Here is a 17953-nt window from a genome sequence, read left to right on the forward strand (position 1 = left end):
TAAAAAGTAGGGAAACATGTTTTTATTGAATATTATGTCAGGGTTTTAAACTGATTTAAAGAGAACCCGAGGCGGGTATCTTATAGGTAGCTGCCCCCAATATAGGTTAGATAGGTAGCTCCCCCCAGTATAGATTAGATAAGTAGCTGCCCCCCCCCAGTATAGGTTAGATAGGTAGGTGCCCCCAGTATAGATTAGATAGATTGCTGCCCCCAGTATAGATTAGATAGGTTGCTGCCCCCAGTATAGATTAGATAGGTAGGTGCCCCTCCCTCTCATAGTGGAGGGGGAGCCGCGGGGAGGGCAGCCCGACCTCTCCCTCTCTTCCTCTCCGGGCCGCCCTCAGTGCTCCCCCCTCCAATGTAGGGGGGAGCACAGAACATGCCTCTGTGTTCTCTTGAGATATAAAATACCTGCCTCGGGTTCTGTTTAACCTTTTCGGGACCGCCTCTATGAGATCCTACGCCGCACTTGTGGCTGTTCTAGCCTGATGCAGCATAGGATCTATGCCGGCCCGCAGTTTCCGCTCCCGACGCGATCGTGCGCACCTGGAGGGGGAGATTAAGCTGTCATATGACAGCCGACATCTCCCCCGAGTGATCAGCAGCCATTGCGTATGGCTGCTGATCACATGATCACTACGATCGCCGTCCGATCATAGTGATCAGTTTGACAGCTGCGGCGGCAGGGGGGGGAATGAAGAGGATCCACTCACCTCCCTGCCGTTCCTGCGACGATCGGCGCCCCCCTCCGCTCTGGCCGGCATCTCCGCTCCGTCTGACGTCAGCGCCGGGTCCTGGCTTGATGACGTCATCAAGCCGCGACCCGGAACTGATCGTCAGATAGAACGGAGATGCCGGCCGGAGAAGAGGGTCCCGTGCGGCTCATCGCTGGAGTCTGGAAGGTGAGTGAAGGCTGCTGGCAGAAGGGGGGGCACAGGCCACCATGGGGGGACCCAAATATTGCCAGCCACAGACGAGATCCGGCCGCCTGACCCCCCCAAACGCGCGCACCCCCTCCCGCGCAAAATGCCTGGTCCTTAAGGGGGGGTAGGCGGCCGGTCCCGAAAAGGTTAATGTTTACTGCAAACATACTTTTGCACTAACCATACGATTTCTTATGATTAGTGCGAATTTACAAAAATATGTTTACATTAGTTTACAATTTTGATTGATTAAATTCACATTCCCACAAATAATACTCTATGAAATTGTGCACTGCAGGAATTTAATTTTACATAATGGCCCATATACAATTTACTTTTTCTCTTGACTTTTCTCCTAGGTGATATTTTCATAATTTGTTAATTAAATGCCTTTTGAACCCCCAGCAAGCAAGGATATACTCAAAATAATTTCTATAGGACCTTTTCACCTTATTTTGTGGGGTTTTTTTTGTAATTGCAAAGTGATGACAAATTATTTTAAAGGGGAACTGAAGTAAGAGGTATACGGAGGCTGCCATATTTATTTCCTTTTAATCAATACCAATAGCCTGGCAGCCCTGCTGGTCTATTTCTCTGCAGTAGTATCTGAATAACACCAGAAACAAGCATGCAGCTAGTCTTGTCAGACCAGACTTTAAAGTCTAAAACACCTGATCTGCTGCATGCTTGTTCAGGGGCTATGGCTAATAGTATTAGAGGCAGAGGATCAGCAGGGCTGCCAGGCAACTGGTATTGCTTAAAAGGAAATAAACATGGCAGCCTCCATATACCTCTCTCTTCAGTTGTCCTTTAAAGAGAAAATGAAAAATGGTCTCCTAGGGCTAATGTTTGGAATTCATGCATTGAAACTGCAGTCTGGATTTCAACTCGAAGTTGCGGGATTCCAATACGAAAGACAGATTTTGGAATCCTGAAAAATCCATGTGTTCATCCCTACTTACTTATTACCCATGGTTTGACAGATGCAGAAGACTGAGGAGAATGTAAAGGTTGGAATGGCTCGAACCTCCGATTTTCGGTTCGCAAATCTCGAATGCGAACCTCCGCAAAAAGTTCGGTTCGCGCGAACTTTCGCGAACCGCAATAGACTTCAATGGGGAGGCGAACTTCAAAAACTAGAAACATTTATGCTGGCCACAAAAGTGATGTAAAAGATGTTTCAAGGGGTCTAACAATGGTGGAGTGGGATACACGCTTCATGTCCCGGGGAAAAATCTATCTGGATTTGACGCACAGCAGCGTTTTAAGGGCAGAAATCACATTGCACGCTAAATTGGAGGCCTAAAGTGCTTTAACATCTTGCATGTGTATACATCAATTAGGTAGTGTAATTAGTGTACTGCTTCACACTGACAGACCAAACTGACTGTGTAACGCACCACAAACAGCTGTTTGTGTAGTGACGGCTGTGCTGGACTACTGCGCACCATGGTGAGAGTGCAGGTGATGGCGACTTTCCAGCCCATATGGTCGCTGGGCTGAGGTAGCTCAATGACAGAACAGTGACTGTCCAGCTGATCGAATTTGGTCTGTCCACAATGAAGCAACAACCTTATTATCTTGGGTGTGCTGTGTGCCAGAGATGACACCACTTGCCTTTCAACATCACGGTACAATTTGGGTATCACCTTTTTTGAGAAATAATTGCGGCCTAGTATCTTCCTCTGTAGTGTGTGGCTTTGCTTTTGTGTGCTGCTTTTCCTCAGGTGGTCATCCCATTGCAGTTTGTGCTTTGTCATCATGTGCCTTCGTAAAGACGTTGTACCTACACGGGTCTTGGTCATTTCACGGCTCAATTTTTGGTGGCAGAGAGTACAGATGGCATTGCTCTCATCTGAGGCAGACACACAAAAAAAATTCCACACCGCTGAGCCCTGGGATGATGGCGGCCGACTGAGTGTTAAGTGGGGTGCCAGAATCAGAGCAGGAGGAGGAAGATATATCACGCTTCCGTGCGGAAGCTGAGGAAGGTGAGGTGTTCTGTGTTTAATAGTCAACTACGTCCTGACAATGTTGGGGGTTGATGGCACGCGCCTTCTGAACATTGTACTGTGGTCCAGGGCCGCACGAAATCACAACAGCACAACCTCGAACAGACCTGCCGGCCGGGTGGCCTGCCTCTGCCTGTTTTGCCCATTTGGGGGGGGGGGGGTATGAAGTGAAAGGTATGCACTGACTTGACTAACAAAATGTGCAGTCACACAGGTGCAGTGAAAAGGTATGCAGTGACTGGTATCAATACAATGTGCAGCTGTCACACACACAGGTACCGTGAACAGGTGCAGCGACTGACTGGTATATAACACTGCGTGCACTCACGTAGGTAGGAAGGTGCACTGAACAGGTGGGTATGCAGTGATTGGTATTACAAATGTGCAGCTGTCACACACACAGGTACCGTGAACAGGTGCAGTGACTGACTGGTGGTATATAACACTGCGTGCGCTGACGTAGGTTGGAAGGTGCACTGAACAGGTGGGTATGCAGTGATTGGTATTACAAATGTGCAGCTGTCACACACACAGGTACTGTGAACAGGTGCAGCGACTGGTGGTATATAACACTGCGTGCGCTCACGTAGGTAGGTAGGTGCACTGAACAGGTGGGTATACAGTGATTGGTATTACAAATGTGCAGCTGTCACACACACAGGTACCGTGAACAGGTGCAGCGGCTGGTGGTATATAAAACTGCGTGCGCTCACGTAGGTAGGTAGGTAGGTGCACTGAACAGGTGGGTATGCAGTGATTGATATTACAAATGTGCAGCTGTCACACACACAGGTACCGTGAACAGGTGCAGTGACTGACTGGTATATAACACTGCGTGCGCTCACGTAGGTAGGAAGGTGCACTGAACAGGTGGGTATGCAGTGATTGGTATTACAAATGTGCAGCTGTCACACATACAGGTACTGTGAACAGGTGCAGCGACTGGTGGTATATGACACTGCGTGCGCTCATGTAGGTAGGTAGGTGCACTGAACAGGTGGGTATACAGTGATTGGTATTACAAATGTGCAGCTGTTACACACACAGGTACCGTGAACAGGTACAGCGGCTGGTGGTATATAAAACTGCATGCACTCACGTAGGAAGGTCGGAGTACTGAACAGTTAGGTATGCAGTGATTGGTATTACAATTGTGCAGCTGTCACACACACAGGTACCGTGAACAGGTGCAGTGACTGACTGATATATAACACTGCGTGCGCTCACATAGGTAGGAAGGTGCACTGAACAGGTGGGTATGCAGTGATTGGTATTACAAATGTGCAGCTGTCACACACACAGGTACCGTGAACAGGTGCAGCGGCTGGTGGTATATAAAACTGTGTGCGCTCACGTAGGTAGGTAGGTGCAATGAACAGGTAGGTATGCAGTGATTGGTATTACAAATGTGCAGCTGTCACACACACAGGTACCATGAACAGGTGCAGCAACTGGTGGTATATAAAACTGTGTGCGCTCACGCAGGTAGGTAGGTAGGTAGGTAGGTAGGTGCACTGAACAGGTGGGTATGCAGTGATTGGTATTACAAATGTGCAGCTGTCATACACACAGGTAGTCACTGAATGTGCTGGGCCTGGCAGTTGCACAGTAAGAATAACCAAAGGGCCAACGTCCAGCAGCTGCGACTGACTGACAGGGCTGTATATGCAACACAAGTGTCTGTGGGACACACACAAAAAAAAAAATAGATCACAAGAACAACATTAGCTCTCAAAAGAGCTGTTGAGGATTAGGAGTGCTTTTTAGCAATAAGTATCAGCAAGAAGGGGCAACCTAACAAGCCTAATGCAAGAGCCTAACTAAGCTTTCCCTATGTCAGCAGGGTCTCTCCCTTTTCTAATTACTGCAGCCACATGAGTGAGTGAAAAGGCTGACGCTGCCTGCGTTTTATAAGGGGGGGGAGGGGAGCTCCAGGAGGGAGTGTAGCTTGATTGGCTACCCTGTGTCTGCTGACTGTGATTTAGAGGGTCAAAGTTGACCCTAATGATCTAGTAGGTTCACTGCTAACGCTAACCCCCGAAGTTTGCGCGAATAAGTTTGCGTGCGAACTGTTCGGGCCATCTCTACGTAATGGTATCAATTAAACTCACTAATAATATTGGGCATTTGAAATTTCATATCTGTATGAAATAATTTGATAATAAAAATGATCATGTTCTTTTGTGCTGTGTCTTTTATGGTTATCAGGTTCCCTTCAAAAAAAGAAGCAAAATATTTTAAATGTCTTGGCATGTTGGAATGAGGACCAAACAAGCAACAATGAAAATTCTTTCTGTTCCAACCATATCAACTGTAATAAGTACAGAAATTGCAAGGAAATCCAGCAGTCTGACAGTAATGCCAAAGGTAAGAAACAGAAAACACATTTTACTGGCTTATTTCCTAATCTAATATGATGCAATGATATATAATTGACTACGGCATATACTGATTAATCTTACAGTACTCTTATAAGTGGCAACACACCAACAAAACACACATGGCTGCCATCAGAAATTTGTGGGCCACATACTGGGCAAACCTACTGCCCCCCCCCCCCCCCCCTCAATCCCCTGTGCCCCCACATGGCAAATCACAATCTTTGTAGACCTAAACACACTAACATCGGTGTGTCTGATTTTCATGCTTTCCCATGGCTGGGAGTGTTCTGTGTATGCTCAGTTCTTTAAAGGGAACCAGAGATGAACGATTCACACAAAATAAACATATCAGTTGAAAGCTTGTAAAGAATAAATGCTCTACCTGATAATTTCACCACTCTGGTGTGCCTTTTTGAGTGTTTTTTATCCATTATTGCTCCAGGAAATATCCAATATGGCAGCCGGCTCATACCTGTTCTGCTTCCGGGTTATGAGTTGTTCTGGATGTGCTGTCTAGCCTCTATGAGACTATAGACAAGCAGGGCTGCTGCATGCTTTCATCTGTGTGCTTTTAACTTTATTATTCTGGTATGCTGTGTGGCTGCCTGTAGGAAGTGTCTCTCATAGAAATGAAACTGCATACAGTAGATAATGACTGGCTGCACAGTGCACACAGATACACTGGACCTGATTCACAAAGCGGTGCTAACAGTTAGCACGCTAGTGAAAAGCCCTTTATCACGCCTACACTCTGTTTAGGCATGATAAGTTTAGGAGTGATAAGTTTAGGCATGATAAGTTTAGGCATGATAAGTTTAGGTGTGATAAGTTTTTAGGCGTGATAATTTTAAGCGCCAACTGGGTTAGCACCACAGTGCACAGCTGATCAAAAGTTTTGCGCTAGCAAAGTCTGGTGCACTTTGCATAGAGTTTAATGGCGCTGCTTTGCGTGCGGGACTTTGCACGAGATCTAAACTTATCTAAACTTATCATGCCTAAACTTATCATGCCTAAACTTATCATGCCTAAACTGAGTTTAGGCATGATAAAAATGGTTATCACGCCTAAAGTCTTTAAAGGGGCACTATGGCGAAAAATTATGTTTTATAGCCACTGTACTATGCCTAGCTGTTTGTAGAGCATAGTAGCTTACATGTAGTGAGGCACAGGGGCTTTTTTTTTTAAACACTGACATCACCTTGTATACATTATCAGTCACGTCGGCAGAAGTACCTTTCCGACGCCACTTAGCCTGTTCCATGTAGTTGTAGGGAGGCAACTTTCCCTGTTGCTGTAACTGACGTTACAGTTTTCCCCTCTCTGCAGCGCTAGAAGGTTTGTTCTAAATTTCAACTGCACTATCGTGCAGTTATAGTGATCCCCCATGAGCCGTAAAGAGTAGCAGCTTATGTGCTGTGAGGGGAGTGGAACGCACCCTCCCTCTTACGTGAGACGCAACTGCATGTGAGGAGGACTGTGGAGGAATGCATCATCATTACTGATGACGCTGCCCGGCAAGGACCCCTGTAGCTGAAGCTGGCATGTGCTGCGCAGACAGAGCGGCAGCTTGCAGAGCAGACACAAGCGCTGTAGCTGTACAGTAGTTGTGATTGTTTTTTTTGTGGTGAATTTTTTTTTTTTTTACCCAATCGTTTTTTCAGTATTTTTTTTCTAAAGCAAATTGCAGGTAGTTATTCATTTTTTTTTTTTTTTATTACTCTGGCTGAATAACTACCTGCAATTTGCTTTAGAAAAAAAATACTGAAAAAACGATTGGGTAAAAAAAAAAATTCACCACAAAAACAACAATCACAACTACTGTACAATTAGCAGGACACAGCTACAGCGCTTGTGTCTGCTCTGCAAGCTGCCGCTCTGTCTGCGCAGCACATGCCAGCTTCAGCTACAGGGGTCCTAGCCGGGCAGCGTCATCAGTAATGATGATGCATTCCTCCACAGTCCTCCTCACATGCAGTTGCGTCTCACGTAAGAGGGAGGGTGCGTTCCACTCCCCTCACAGCACATAAGCTGCTACTCTTTACGGCTCATGGGGGATCACTATAACTGCACGATCGTGCAGTTGAAATTTAGAACAAACCTTCCAGCGCTGCAGAGAGGGGAAAACTGTAACGTCAGTTACAGCAACAGGGAAAGTTGCCTCCCTACAACTACATGGAACAGGCTAAGTGGCGTCGGAAAGGTACTTCTGCCGACGTGACTGATAATGTATACAAGGTGATGCCAGTGTTTAAAAAAAAAAGCCCCTGTGCCTCACTACATGTAAGCTACTATGCTCTACAAACAGCTAGGCATAGTACAGTGGCTATAAAACATAATTTTTCGCCATAGTGCCCCTTTAACTGGGTTATCACCGCTTTGTGAATCGAGCCCACTGTCTTTTTCAGAGCTTCTTTCTCGGCAGCAGCAGCCCCTCCCATGTCAACAGCTCTGAGTAGGAAATCTGAGCTAGGAGGGGGCAGGCTTGGGCTTGAAAAGACTCCACAGAAGATTGACTCAGCTATAATGATTCCAGGTCAAACCTCGACTGAATCAGTCGGTGGATTCTTATCACAGTTGATAACAGATAGATTAGACTGAGAAGAATAAAACTAAAAGCAGGGTAGGTGTTTACTGTCATGTTCCCACTGATAAATGTAATAAAATACATGAGGGTGCTTCATCTCTGGTTCTCTTTAAGACTGTAAATGCACTTGCACAGAACGCTCCCAGCTAAAGGCGTACGCTGGAAGAGGTGCGCGGCCCTGAACAGTGCATGCTCAGTGCCCCACAACCCAGCTATGGGAGCACAATGGAGGAGGTGCATTGCCCAGAACAGTGCATGCTCAGTGCCCTGCAACGCAGCTATGGGAACACAATGGAGGAGATGCGTGGCCCAGAACTGTGCATGCTTAGTGCCCTGCAACCCAGCTATGGGAGCACAATGGAGGAGGTGCATTGCCCAGAACAGTGCATGCTCAGTGCCCTGCAACCCAGCTATGGGAGCACAATGGAGGAGATGCGTGGCACAGAACAGTGCATGCTTAGTGCCCTGCAACCCAGCTATGGGAGCACAATGGAGGAGGTGCATGGCCCAGAACAGTGCATGCTTAGTGCCCTGCAACCCAGCTATGGGAGCACAATGGAGGAGGTGTGTGGCCCAGAACAGTGCATGCTCAGTGCCCTGCAACCCAGCTATGGGAGCACAATGGAGGAGATGCGTGGCCCAGAACAGTGCATGCTTAGTTCCCCGCAACCCAGCTATGGGAGCACAATGGAGGAGATGCGTGGCCCAGAACAGTGCATGCTTAGTGCCCCGCAAGCCAGCTATGGGAGCACAATGGAGGAGGTGCATTGCCCAGAATAGTGCATGCTCAGTGCCCTGCAACTCAGCTATGGGAGCACAATGGAGGAGATGCGTGGCCCAGAACTGTGCATGCTTAGTGCCCTGCAACCCAGCTATGGGAGCACAATGGAGGAGGTGCATTGCCCAGAACAGTGCATGCTCAGTGCCCTGCAACCCAGCTGTGGGAGCACAATGGAGGAGATGCGTGGCCCAGAACTGTGCATGCTTAGTGCCCCGCAACCCAGCTATGGGAGCACAATGGAGGAGATGCGTGGCCCAGAACAGTGCATGCTCAGTGCCCTGCAACCCAGCTATGGGAGCACAATGGAGGAGGTGCATGGCCCTGAATAGTGCATGCTTAGTGCCCTGCAACCCAGCTATGGGAGCACAATGGAGGAGGTGCATGGCCCAGAATAGTGCATGCTTAGTGCTCTGCAACCCAGCTATGGGAGCACAATGGAGGAGGTGCATGGCCCAGAATAGTGCATGCTCAGTGCCTCACAACCCAGCTGTGGGAGCACAATGGAGAAGGTGTGTGGCCCAGAACAGTGGATGCTCAGCGCCCCGCAACCCAGCTATGGGAGCACAATGGAGGAGGTGTGTGGCCCAGAACTGTGCATGCTCAGTGCCCCGCAACCCAGCTATGGGAGCACAATGGAGGAGGTGTGTGGCCCAGAATAGTGCATGTTCAGTGCCCCGCAACCCAGCTATGCAAAGTGCAAAGTGCCACGTGCAAAGTGCCACGTGCAAAGTGCAAAGTGCCAGGTGCAAAGTGCCACATGCAAAGTGCCACGTGGAAAGTGCAAAGTCATGTGCAAAGTGCCACGTGCAAAGTGCTACGTCATGTGCAAAGTGCAAAGTGCCACATGCCACTTTGCACGTGACGTGGCACTTTGCACGTGGCACGTTGCATGTGGCACTTTGCAACTGGCACTTTGCACTTTGCATGTGACTTTGCACTTTGCACGTGGAACTTTGCACTTTGCACATGACTTTGCACTTTGCACTTGACTTTGCACTTTGCTTGTGACTTTGCACTTTGCACGTGGCACTTGGCATTTTGCACATGACTTTGCACTTTGAACATGGCACTTTGCACGTGACACTTTGCACTTTGCACGTGACTTTGCACTTTGTACTTTGCACGTGGCACTTTGCACTTTGCACATGACTTTGCTCTTTGCACTTTGCCCGTGGCACTTTGCATGTGGCACTTTGCACTTTCCAAGTGCCAAATGCCAAGTACCAAATGCAAAGTGCCAAGTGCCACGTGCCAAGTGCCAAATGCCATGTGCCAATTGTCAAGTGCCATGTCCGGCATGCCCCTGGCAGACGTTACTCCTGCTGCTGCTGCATTGCCCTGCTGCTTTTGCTGCTCCCACCACCAGGGTGCCACAGGCCACTGCTGCTGTGCTGATACCACCTATATTTAACCAAAAACACAATTGCTGCATAATTTTTTGGAAGTGTCTGGGCTGAAAACTGCCATGTTTCAGTTGTGCGGTTGAACTTTGGACACAATGTGGGCTGCACGACCGCTGTCTGGAACCTAGTCCTGATGTTAATTGACAGCCATTTTTTTTGGGGGGGGGGATTTAAAGTCCCTACATCATCAATTAGTGTTCCCCTTTACAAAATAATGATGCTACATGCCTCATTTACCCTAAAAACGTTTTTAAAGCAATTTAAAGGCCACTTCCATTTTTTCTATCCAGATATCCGAATCCGGCCGGATACCCCGGATACCGAGGTCGGTTATCCGATTCGGATCCGGATTGGAAAATTTTGAACTCGGTTATCCCACCCGGATCGGATATCTGGGTATCCGGATCCGGATCCAATCCGAATTTTAAAAAGGGGTATCCGAGCAGCACTGGTGACAGCTTGGTAACATATATCATGATTCCAGAGCCTCTTTGTTCTTTTGTTCTGCATACACACACTATACTAAACTTGGCCGAGGGGGTGCTATCTAGATGCCCCAATAACATAGTCACAAAATAAGTACTCCTACCTCACCTAATGAGTGCATCCTCTTAAGAGGACTTATTAAACCAAGAGTGGTGTAATAATTTCTAATTCTGTATGTTGATAGGAGTCTTCAAGGTTCTTCTCTGGCACCCTGTTTTGATCCGCATCTTTTGCTGGTTGCTAGAAGTCTTTTGCTGGTTGCTATAAGACTCCTATGAGCTTGATTACAGCCAGCACAACCTCAGTGTTAAATTAATTTACCACTGCTATTGTAACCCAGCTGCATTATTCTGCCAAATCATCCAACCAAGTCTATTTATACAGTATGGACTGGTGGGATTGCATCAGGTTCTCTTCAAGTAACATCGAAGACTTCAAAAACAAAACTGAGATGTGCCAGCTGAAATCAAGCTAGGATTCATCAAGCAAAACAGAAAAATATTTCTAAGGTTTTTTTGGGCAGTCACAGTTAAAGAGAACCAGAGATGAAGCACCCTCATGTATTTTATTACATTTATCAGTGGGAACATGACAGTAAACACCTACCCTGCTTTTAGTTTCATTGTTATCTGCTTAATTAGTCTATTAGCAACTGTGATAAGAATCCACTGACAATTCAGTCGAGGTTTGACCTGGAATCATTATAGCTGAGTCACTTTTCTGTGAAGTCCTTTCAAGCCCAAGCCTTCCCCCTCCTGGCTTAGATCTTCTGCTTTGCATACTGAGAGCTGTGATGACATGGGAGGGGGCTGCTCCTGAGAGAGAAGCTCTGTGGCTGTAATATGATCCCTGTGTGCTCTGTGTGCACTAGATTCTCATAGGAATGAAAATGCAGTTATTATCAGTGACACTTCCTACAGGCAGATCATACCAATATGAAAGCACATAGATGAAAGGCTGCATTTAGCCTAGATAGCAGCCTAGTCTCATATAGCCTAGACAGCACATCCAGAACACCTCATAACCTGGAAGCAGAAGTGATATGAGCCGGCGGCCATATTTGATGTTTCCTGGAGCAATAATGGATAAAAAACACTAAAAAAGGCACACCAGAGCGGCAAAATTATCAGGTAGAGCATTTATTCTTTACAAGCTATCAACTGATATGTTTATTTTGTGTGAAACGTTCACCTCTGGTTCCCTTTAAAACCTAAAAGTCAAAATTAGTTCAATTTCATTTTTGTGTCAGCAGATGGCATTTACACTCTGACTACCGAACATGGCATTTCCTACCAGACCTTTTGTGACATGACAACAGCTGGGGGAGGCTGGACATTAGTTGGCAGTGTCCATGAGAATAACATGTATGGAAAATGCACAATCGGTGATCGCTGGACCAGCCAACAAGGCAACGATATAAACAACCCGGAAGGAGATGGAAACTGGGCAAATTACAACACATTTGGTTCAGCAGATGGAGCTACCAGTGATGATTACAAGGTGACAGTTACCAACCATACAAAGGCACATCACCTGCATAGATTTTACTGTTTTTATTGAGTTGGTAGTTCTTGAGGGTGTTTTTATGGTTTTATACAGAATAACATGTATACTAACTTTGTATGGTTTCTACACAAATTCAGGACCAGTAAATTACATTTTTGTGATGCCTACCTGCTATTGTCACACTCACATTCATGCCCAGGCTCACACCCATAAAAATGTCTTTCTCTTGATCTTGTAATATCTTAAAACATGTCCAAATAAGTATATTCTACTTATATATAAGAAGAAAATAGTAAATTGGCACTTGTATAAGGTGCTCAGTTTATAATTATCGATGCATAGTTGTAACGTTTGCGGGTTTCAATCTCCGTGGTCAGCGCACAAGATGCGCGCTGACACAGCGGAAATCCTCCACAAACGTGTAATTTGGAGAACCCAGGTTAGGCGCAATGCACCAGTAGAGGGCAATTCCCAGATGGAGCTGTGGAGTGCAGACGAGCACAGCCTCTGCATGGCCACAGATGCCAGATGGGAATTGTACAGATAAGGCAAAGTAGGGCACGATAGCACTCTAAGAGAGAGAGCACAGAGACAGACTAAATGTGTGTTTCCCAATCTAGCCGCCACCCAGCGACGGTGAACACACATCTGCAGAAACAAAAGTGGGAATGCATTCTCCGGAGAGAGGCGTTTGCCAGAAGTGACACAAGGCTGAACAAAACAGAGCACGAGAGTAGCAAAGGCACAGCAAAAAACAATGAGAAGATAAGGAAAATAACAAACGCTAGCTAAACGCAAACACCGCACTCATTCGCAACAGCGAAACGCGTTTCTGCACAATCAACGCGCGTTAGGCGCCCAGTGATAAGCGTGCTACCCTAACTAACCAATGACAGACAAACACGAAATAGAGAATGCGAACGCTTGGTAAACGGTTACCTCACCGAGCCTACAGCAAGCGTTCGTATCAGACAAGACAGACAGACAGGTGGGGCTTCCAGTAGCAACCGCTGCTCTGGCTAGCACCCCTAAGGCAGAGATACAGAAGGAGGCACTGCCACTACCACTAGGGCAAGTGTGATCCAGACAGATAGAGCAGCCAGCAGCAACCGTAGCTCTGGCCTACACTCCAGGAACACAGATCAGAAGGATCCACAGCCGTTACCACTAGAGGCTAGTGTGATCCAAACAAGACAGACAGATGAGGTAGCCAGTAGCAACCGCTGCTCCAGTTTACACTCCAGGAACTCAGATCAGAAGGATCCACAGCCCCTACCGCTAGAGACTAGTGCGATCCAAACAAGACAGATAGATGAGGTAGCCAGTAGCAACCGCTGCTCCAGCTTACACTCCAGGAACTCAGATCAGAAGGATCCACAGCCGCTACCGCTAGAGGCTAGTGCGATCCAAACAAGACAGAGCGATTCGCTATCAACCGCCACTGGCAATAGCGCAATCGCGACAGAAAAACAAGACAGGAGTACAGGACTAGGCAAAACAGATAATACAATCTGACTGCACTAGAGGGAATGCCTAGTACAGTCCCAAGAATTACTCTAAGATAATCTTTGACAAACAGGCAAGGCTGACACTCTAGAAGTGTTTATCAGTAACAAACCATGAAGATGACCAGCAAAGGATTCTGGGAGAACATGGTATTTATACTGTCAGTCTTCAAAGGAGGGAGGTAGGCAACTTGCATAACGAATGTATGCAAATTCCTCAGCAGCTGAGCAGGTCTGAAACTAGCAAAGCAAAGACAGGTCCCTTTTCCAGAGACCTGCAGCCCTCAGACTTAAGGAATGGTAAAACAGCTGTCTGTCTGTGCAGACAGCTGAGCGGATCGTTACAATAGTACTACTAATATTCCCAAAAAAGACAACAAGAGACCACTTTAGACAGCCAGAAGAAGGTCTTTAATGGTATGTTGCCTATTATACCCTTGTTTCTGCAGAATCCTGGCTATTATGACATCAAAGCTGATAATATAGGTCTATGGCATGTGCCGAACAAGACACCGCTAACCCAATGGAAGAGCACTTCTCTTCTACGATATCATACAGAAAATGGCATTCTCTCTGCTCATGGAGGGAATCTCTTCAACATCTACAAGGTAAACAGAAAAGATAAGCATGTGCAAATTTTTAATACGTAAACAGAGTATTTGGGAGCTAATTCAAATTATCAATCTTGCTGTAAAAAGTCATATATGAAAAAAATCTACCTACTATAGTCTGAAAGTTTTAATCTCTGGAAGGGCAAACATATTCAGAACTGAATTGCTGGACCCCCTACAGCATAATTTACATGGTATATTATTTATTATTGGGTGACAGTTATTATCTACAATTGCTAAACAAATTGTAACACCCTACTAAGCAGTCTGTTCCACCCTTAGGAAGATGGAGAGGGGTAAAAGTGCAAATAAAAGTACAAGAACTATAGAAAATGCTGGCTTGTCTCCTGAACTAATCATGATTCATGAACATGCTTGGTAATTGAAAAAACCTGATGAGCGAAAGATCATTTAATAACAAGCCACCATGATCCTTCCTTTCTTCTCATGTCAAGTGTGACCGCCGCTATAACTCCCCCGCCCCCAAAACAAGTGTGGTCACCATGAGTTATGTCATTCCATTCCCATTCAAAAGGAAGCAGCATGTCCCTTCAGTTTAGGCACGCCTCCTAAATATAGCCATACCCCCTGATAGAGCAGTGCTGTGTCCTCTAGTAATGACATTCCCTGCCCTGCCCCAGTCTGGCTGTCTCTTCTCTCACAATCTTTAAGGGGAACTGAAGTAAGAGGTATACGGAGGCTGCCATATTTATTTCCTTTTAATCAATACCAGTTGCCTGGCAGCCCTGCTGGTCTATTTCTCTGCAGTAGTATCTGAATAACACCAGAAACAAGCATGCAGCTAGTCTTGTCAGACCTGACTTTAAAGTCTGAAACACCTGATTTGCTGCATGCTTGTTCAGGGGCTATGGCTAATAGTATTAGAGGCAGAGGATCAGCAGGGCTGCCAGGCAACTGGTATGGCTTAAAAGGAAATAAACATGGCAGCCTCCATATACCTCTCTCTTCAGTTCCCCTTTAACTAGTGTATATTCTGCTGTTGATGCCTTAGCAGTGACATTTGAAGAGCTCTGACAGAGGGAAATAGACATAAGGGGAGGTGACTGAGCAAGTCAATGAGCAAGGCAGACATGAAGAGATGGACTACAGTATGATGTGACAGATATGTAGGGATGGTCAGAAATGCCAATTCGTGGAAATTTCAATCTCCACCAATGCCAATCTCAGTTTTTCCGATCTCCGATTCTCCATTTTTGCGATCTTCAAAGAGTATTTTAGTAGTCTTTTTTTAGATACTTTTTTTAGAGATTACAAAAAATGACAAAAAAATTAGTCAAAAACGTAAATCTGAAAAACAGAAATGAAAAAGCGTGTGACTGGTCTAAAATTAACGTGGTGATCCGATTTTTGCAGTAAAAAAATTATTCATTCTTTGATTGGTCCAATGCTTCCGAGTTCTGTGATTGGGCTAAAATTACTGTTTTTCTCGCAGAATTCTGATTTCCATTTTCCGAATTCCAATTGGAAATATGGAAATTTCTATTCCGTGGAATCCGAATAAGCGTCCCTAAAGATAACTATAAAACAGCTTTACGTGCTGCTTGTGCTTCTCTGTTTGGCCCCAGACACACTCAGTGACAGCTTTCTATCAGAATTAGGGAGGGTTAGGCGTTGATAACAACCCCCCACACCTGCAGCCACACTGGCTCCTCCAATAGTTATGCCAGTTCTATGCAGCCTTGTTTCTTTATTGATCCATACAGATAGATTACCAATAGCATAAATATTTTCATGCGGTATGAGGCTATTGCCACTCATAAGTGCGGAACATTAATGTTAAAAGAATATATAACACAGAAAACTCTACCTACCCCATAGTTCTCATAGCCTCTTTAGCCTGATAGTGATCTTGCCATCCCGTTGGCGCCACAAGTGGGAATGACTGCTCTGAAGAGCTTGTGCCATGTGTGGTCATAGCAGAATGTGACGGGCAGGAGGAGGTTTTGGGAAGAGTGATAGAGTCATAGCTAGACTGCGGGAGGGACCCATTAATGGTAGCAACTCTCACTGGTGAGATGGATTTGCTCTGAGGTATGCGTTGCACATCCAATTAACTGTTACTCATTTCTATACAGCTTACACTTGTCTTCATTGTCACAATCCATCGTCCTGACGATGCGCCACAGTGCATAGGCGCGAAACGGCTGTTGACCTTACTCTCTCTGCCTGTACCTCTCTCCATGGTGGTGATGTATATGGAATTTTAAACCTTATGGAATAAAGGCTATGTTTTACCTGATGTGCACAACCGCTCAATCTTGGAATGGAGTTGCTGTGATGGATACTGGGAAGTAGCACTCAGGTTGTACCCTGTAGTCCTGTGCATATATCCACTTCTCTGCTGTATACACAATCCAGAGAGTTAAGGTGCCCATACTTTACACGATGTATGGGCAGATCAACCAAGAGACAGATCTCTCTCTGATTGAATTTCAGCATTAAATCTTTCAGGAATCGGCCTTGTTATGCTGCATCCGCCACTTCGCTGCCTCCGTGACTCCATTGTATTAAATGCACGGGTGAAGGGAACATTTATATTAGGGGAAAAGCTTAATATGCTTTCTCAGTGGAGAAATATTGTTTTGTCTTCTAGAAATTCCCTGTAAGGTACAATATTGGAACATACCCCGCAGATAATGGACCTTCTGCTCCAGTTGTTTATGATCAGGGAAGTGCAGAGGAGACATCAAGACTAAATTCACCTAGAGGAAGAGGTACGTTTTGCATATTTTTACTTTCAATAATTTTTATTGAAGAATTGTAAAACAAACAAACAATAACAACAATCACTTATAGTGCCATGAGGGTTACAGGTTGAGTTATCATGAAAGGACACAGCATGTCGGAGCCCTGACACGCTGAAAAACATTATCAACTATAAGCATCAGATATGCAGTTCAGTAAAAGGAGAATACAGTGCCAAGAGTTTTAGTAAACATAAACATAACCGATTATAAAGCTCTAAGTTTGCTTTATAACTAGTTTGTAGGTTAGTGCCAGATCAACCTAACTGAATGAAGACAGACAGGAAAGCTGCACCTGAACGTGTCATAATATCTCTGACACGAACGACAGCTGTTTAGAGTGGCCTATCAAACCAGAAGGGAGGGAAGAGGGGAAAGGAAGGGGGGGAATGAGAGGAGGTGGTCAGAACCAGTCATTGGGAGAGTAGAGTTAATTTTTTACTCTCTAAGGGCAAACTTGTTTAATTAGTTAAGGGTTAATTCATTAGTAATTGGGGGATAATCTTTCCCCATGGTATCTGGAGGTGGTCTTTGGATCTCCCTGGATAGGATCTTATAAGGATCAAGGCTTCCATCTTTAGGTTATGGTCTACCAAATTGCGAAGTTGGGTTAAAGAAGGTAACTGATTGCTCCCCCAGTTGGAAAGTAATAACTGGTGGGCTGCACAAATAATATGAGTGGTGCTTGCTCTGAATATACTCTGTATTGATCCTAATCCTACTAGTAAAAGTCCTAATGAAGGATTTGGGGGAATAACTTGATCAGTCATTAATGCGATTATTCTAAAAATGTGTGACCAGAAGGATTTAATAAGAGGGCATTCCAATAAAATGTGAAGTAAGGACCCTTGGATGTTGCATGATATCCAGCATAAGGGGGAGTGTTGAGACGAGAACTAGTTTTAAAGGGGTAAGATACCAGTTATATAATATTTTTTTAGTAGTTTCCAAGTGGGTGATAGTTACATTTAGAGTTATGTTTTAGGTCTAGCAA

At 45.6% G+C, this 17953-nt stretch overlaps 1 protein-coding gene across 2 annotated transcripts in view; it reads left to right on the top strand.

Moving 5' to 3' along the window:
- Window positions 1–17953, top strand: part of LOC137524936 (intelectin-1-like) — a 49515-nt gene that overhangs the window by 12660 nt on the left and 18902 nt on the right. The window contains exons 3-6 of one of the 2 annotated variants that reach the window (XM_068245464.1): window positions 5146–5304; window positions 11825–12072; window positions 14033–14191; window positions 16809–16929. In XM_068245464.1, the coding sequence (XP_068101565.1) occupies window positions 5146–5304; window positions 11825–12072; window positions 14033–14191; window positions 16809–16929 (687 nt within the window). Of the gene's footprint in view, window positions 1–5145; window positions 5305–11821; window positions 12073–14032; window positions 14192–16808; window positions 16930–17953 lie in introns of both variants that reach the window. The other variant, XM_068245463.1, reaches the window with a different exon arrangement.

Source organism: Hyperolius riggenbachi, chromosome 7, assembly GCF_040937935.1.
Source record: "Hyperolius riggenbachi isolate aHypRig1 chromosome 7, aHypRig1.pri, whole genome shotgun sequence".
NCBI lineage: Eukaryota > Metazoa > Chordata > Amphibia > Anura > Hyperoliidae > Hyperolius > Hyperolius riggenbachi.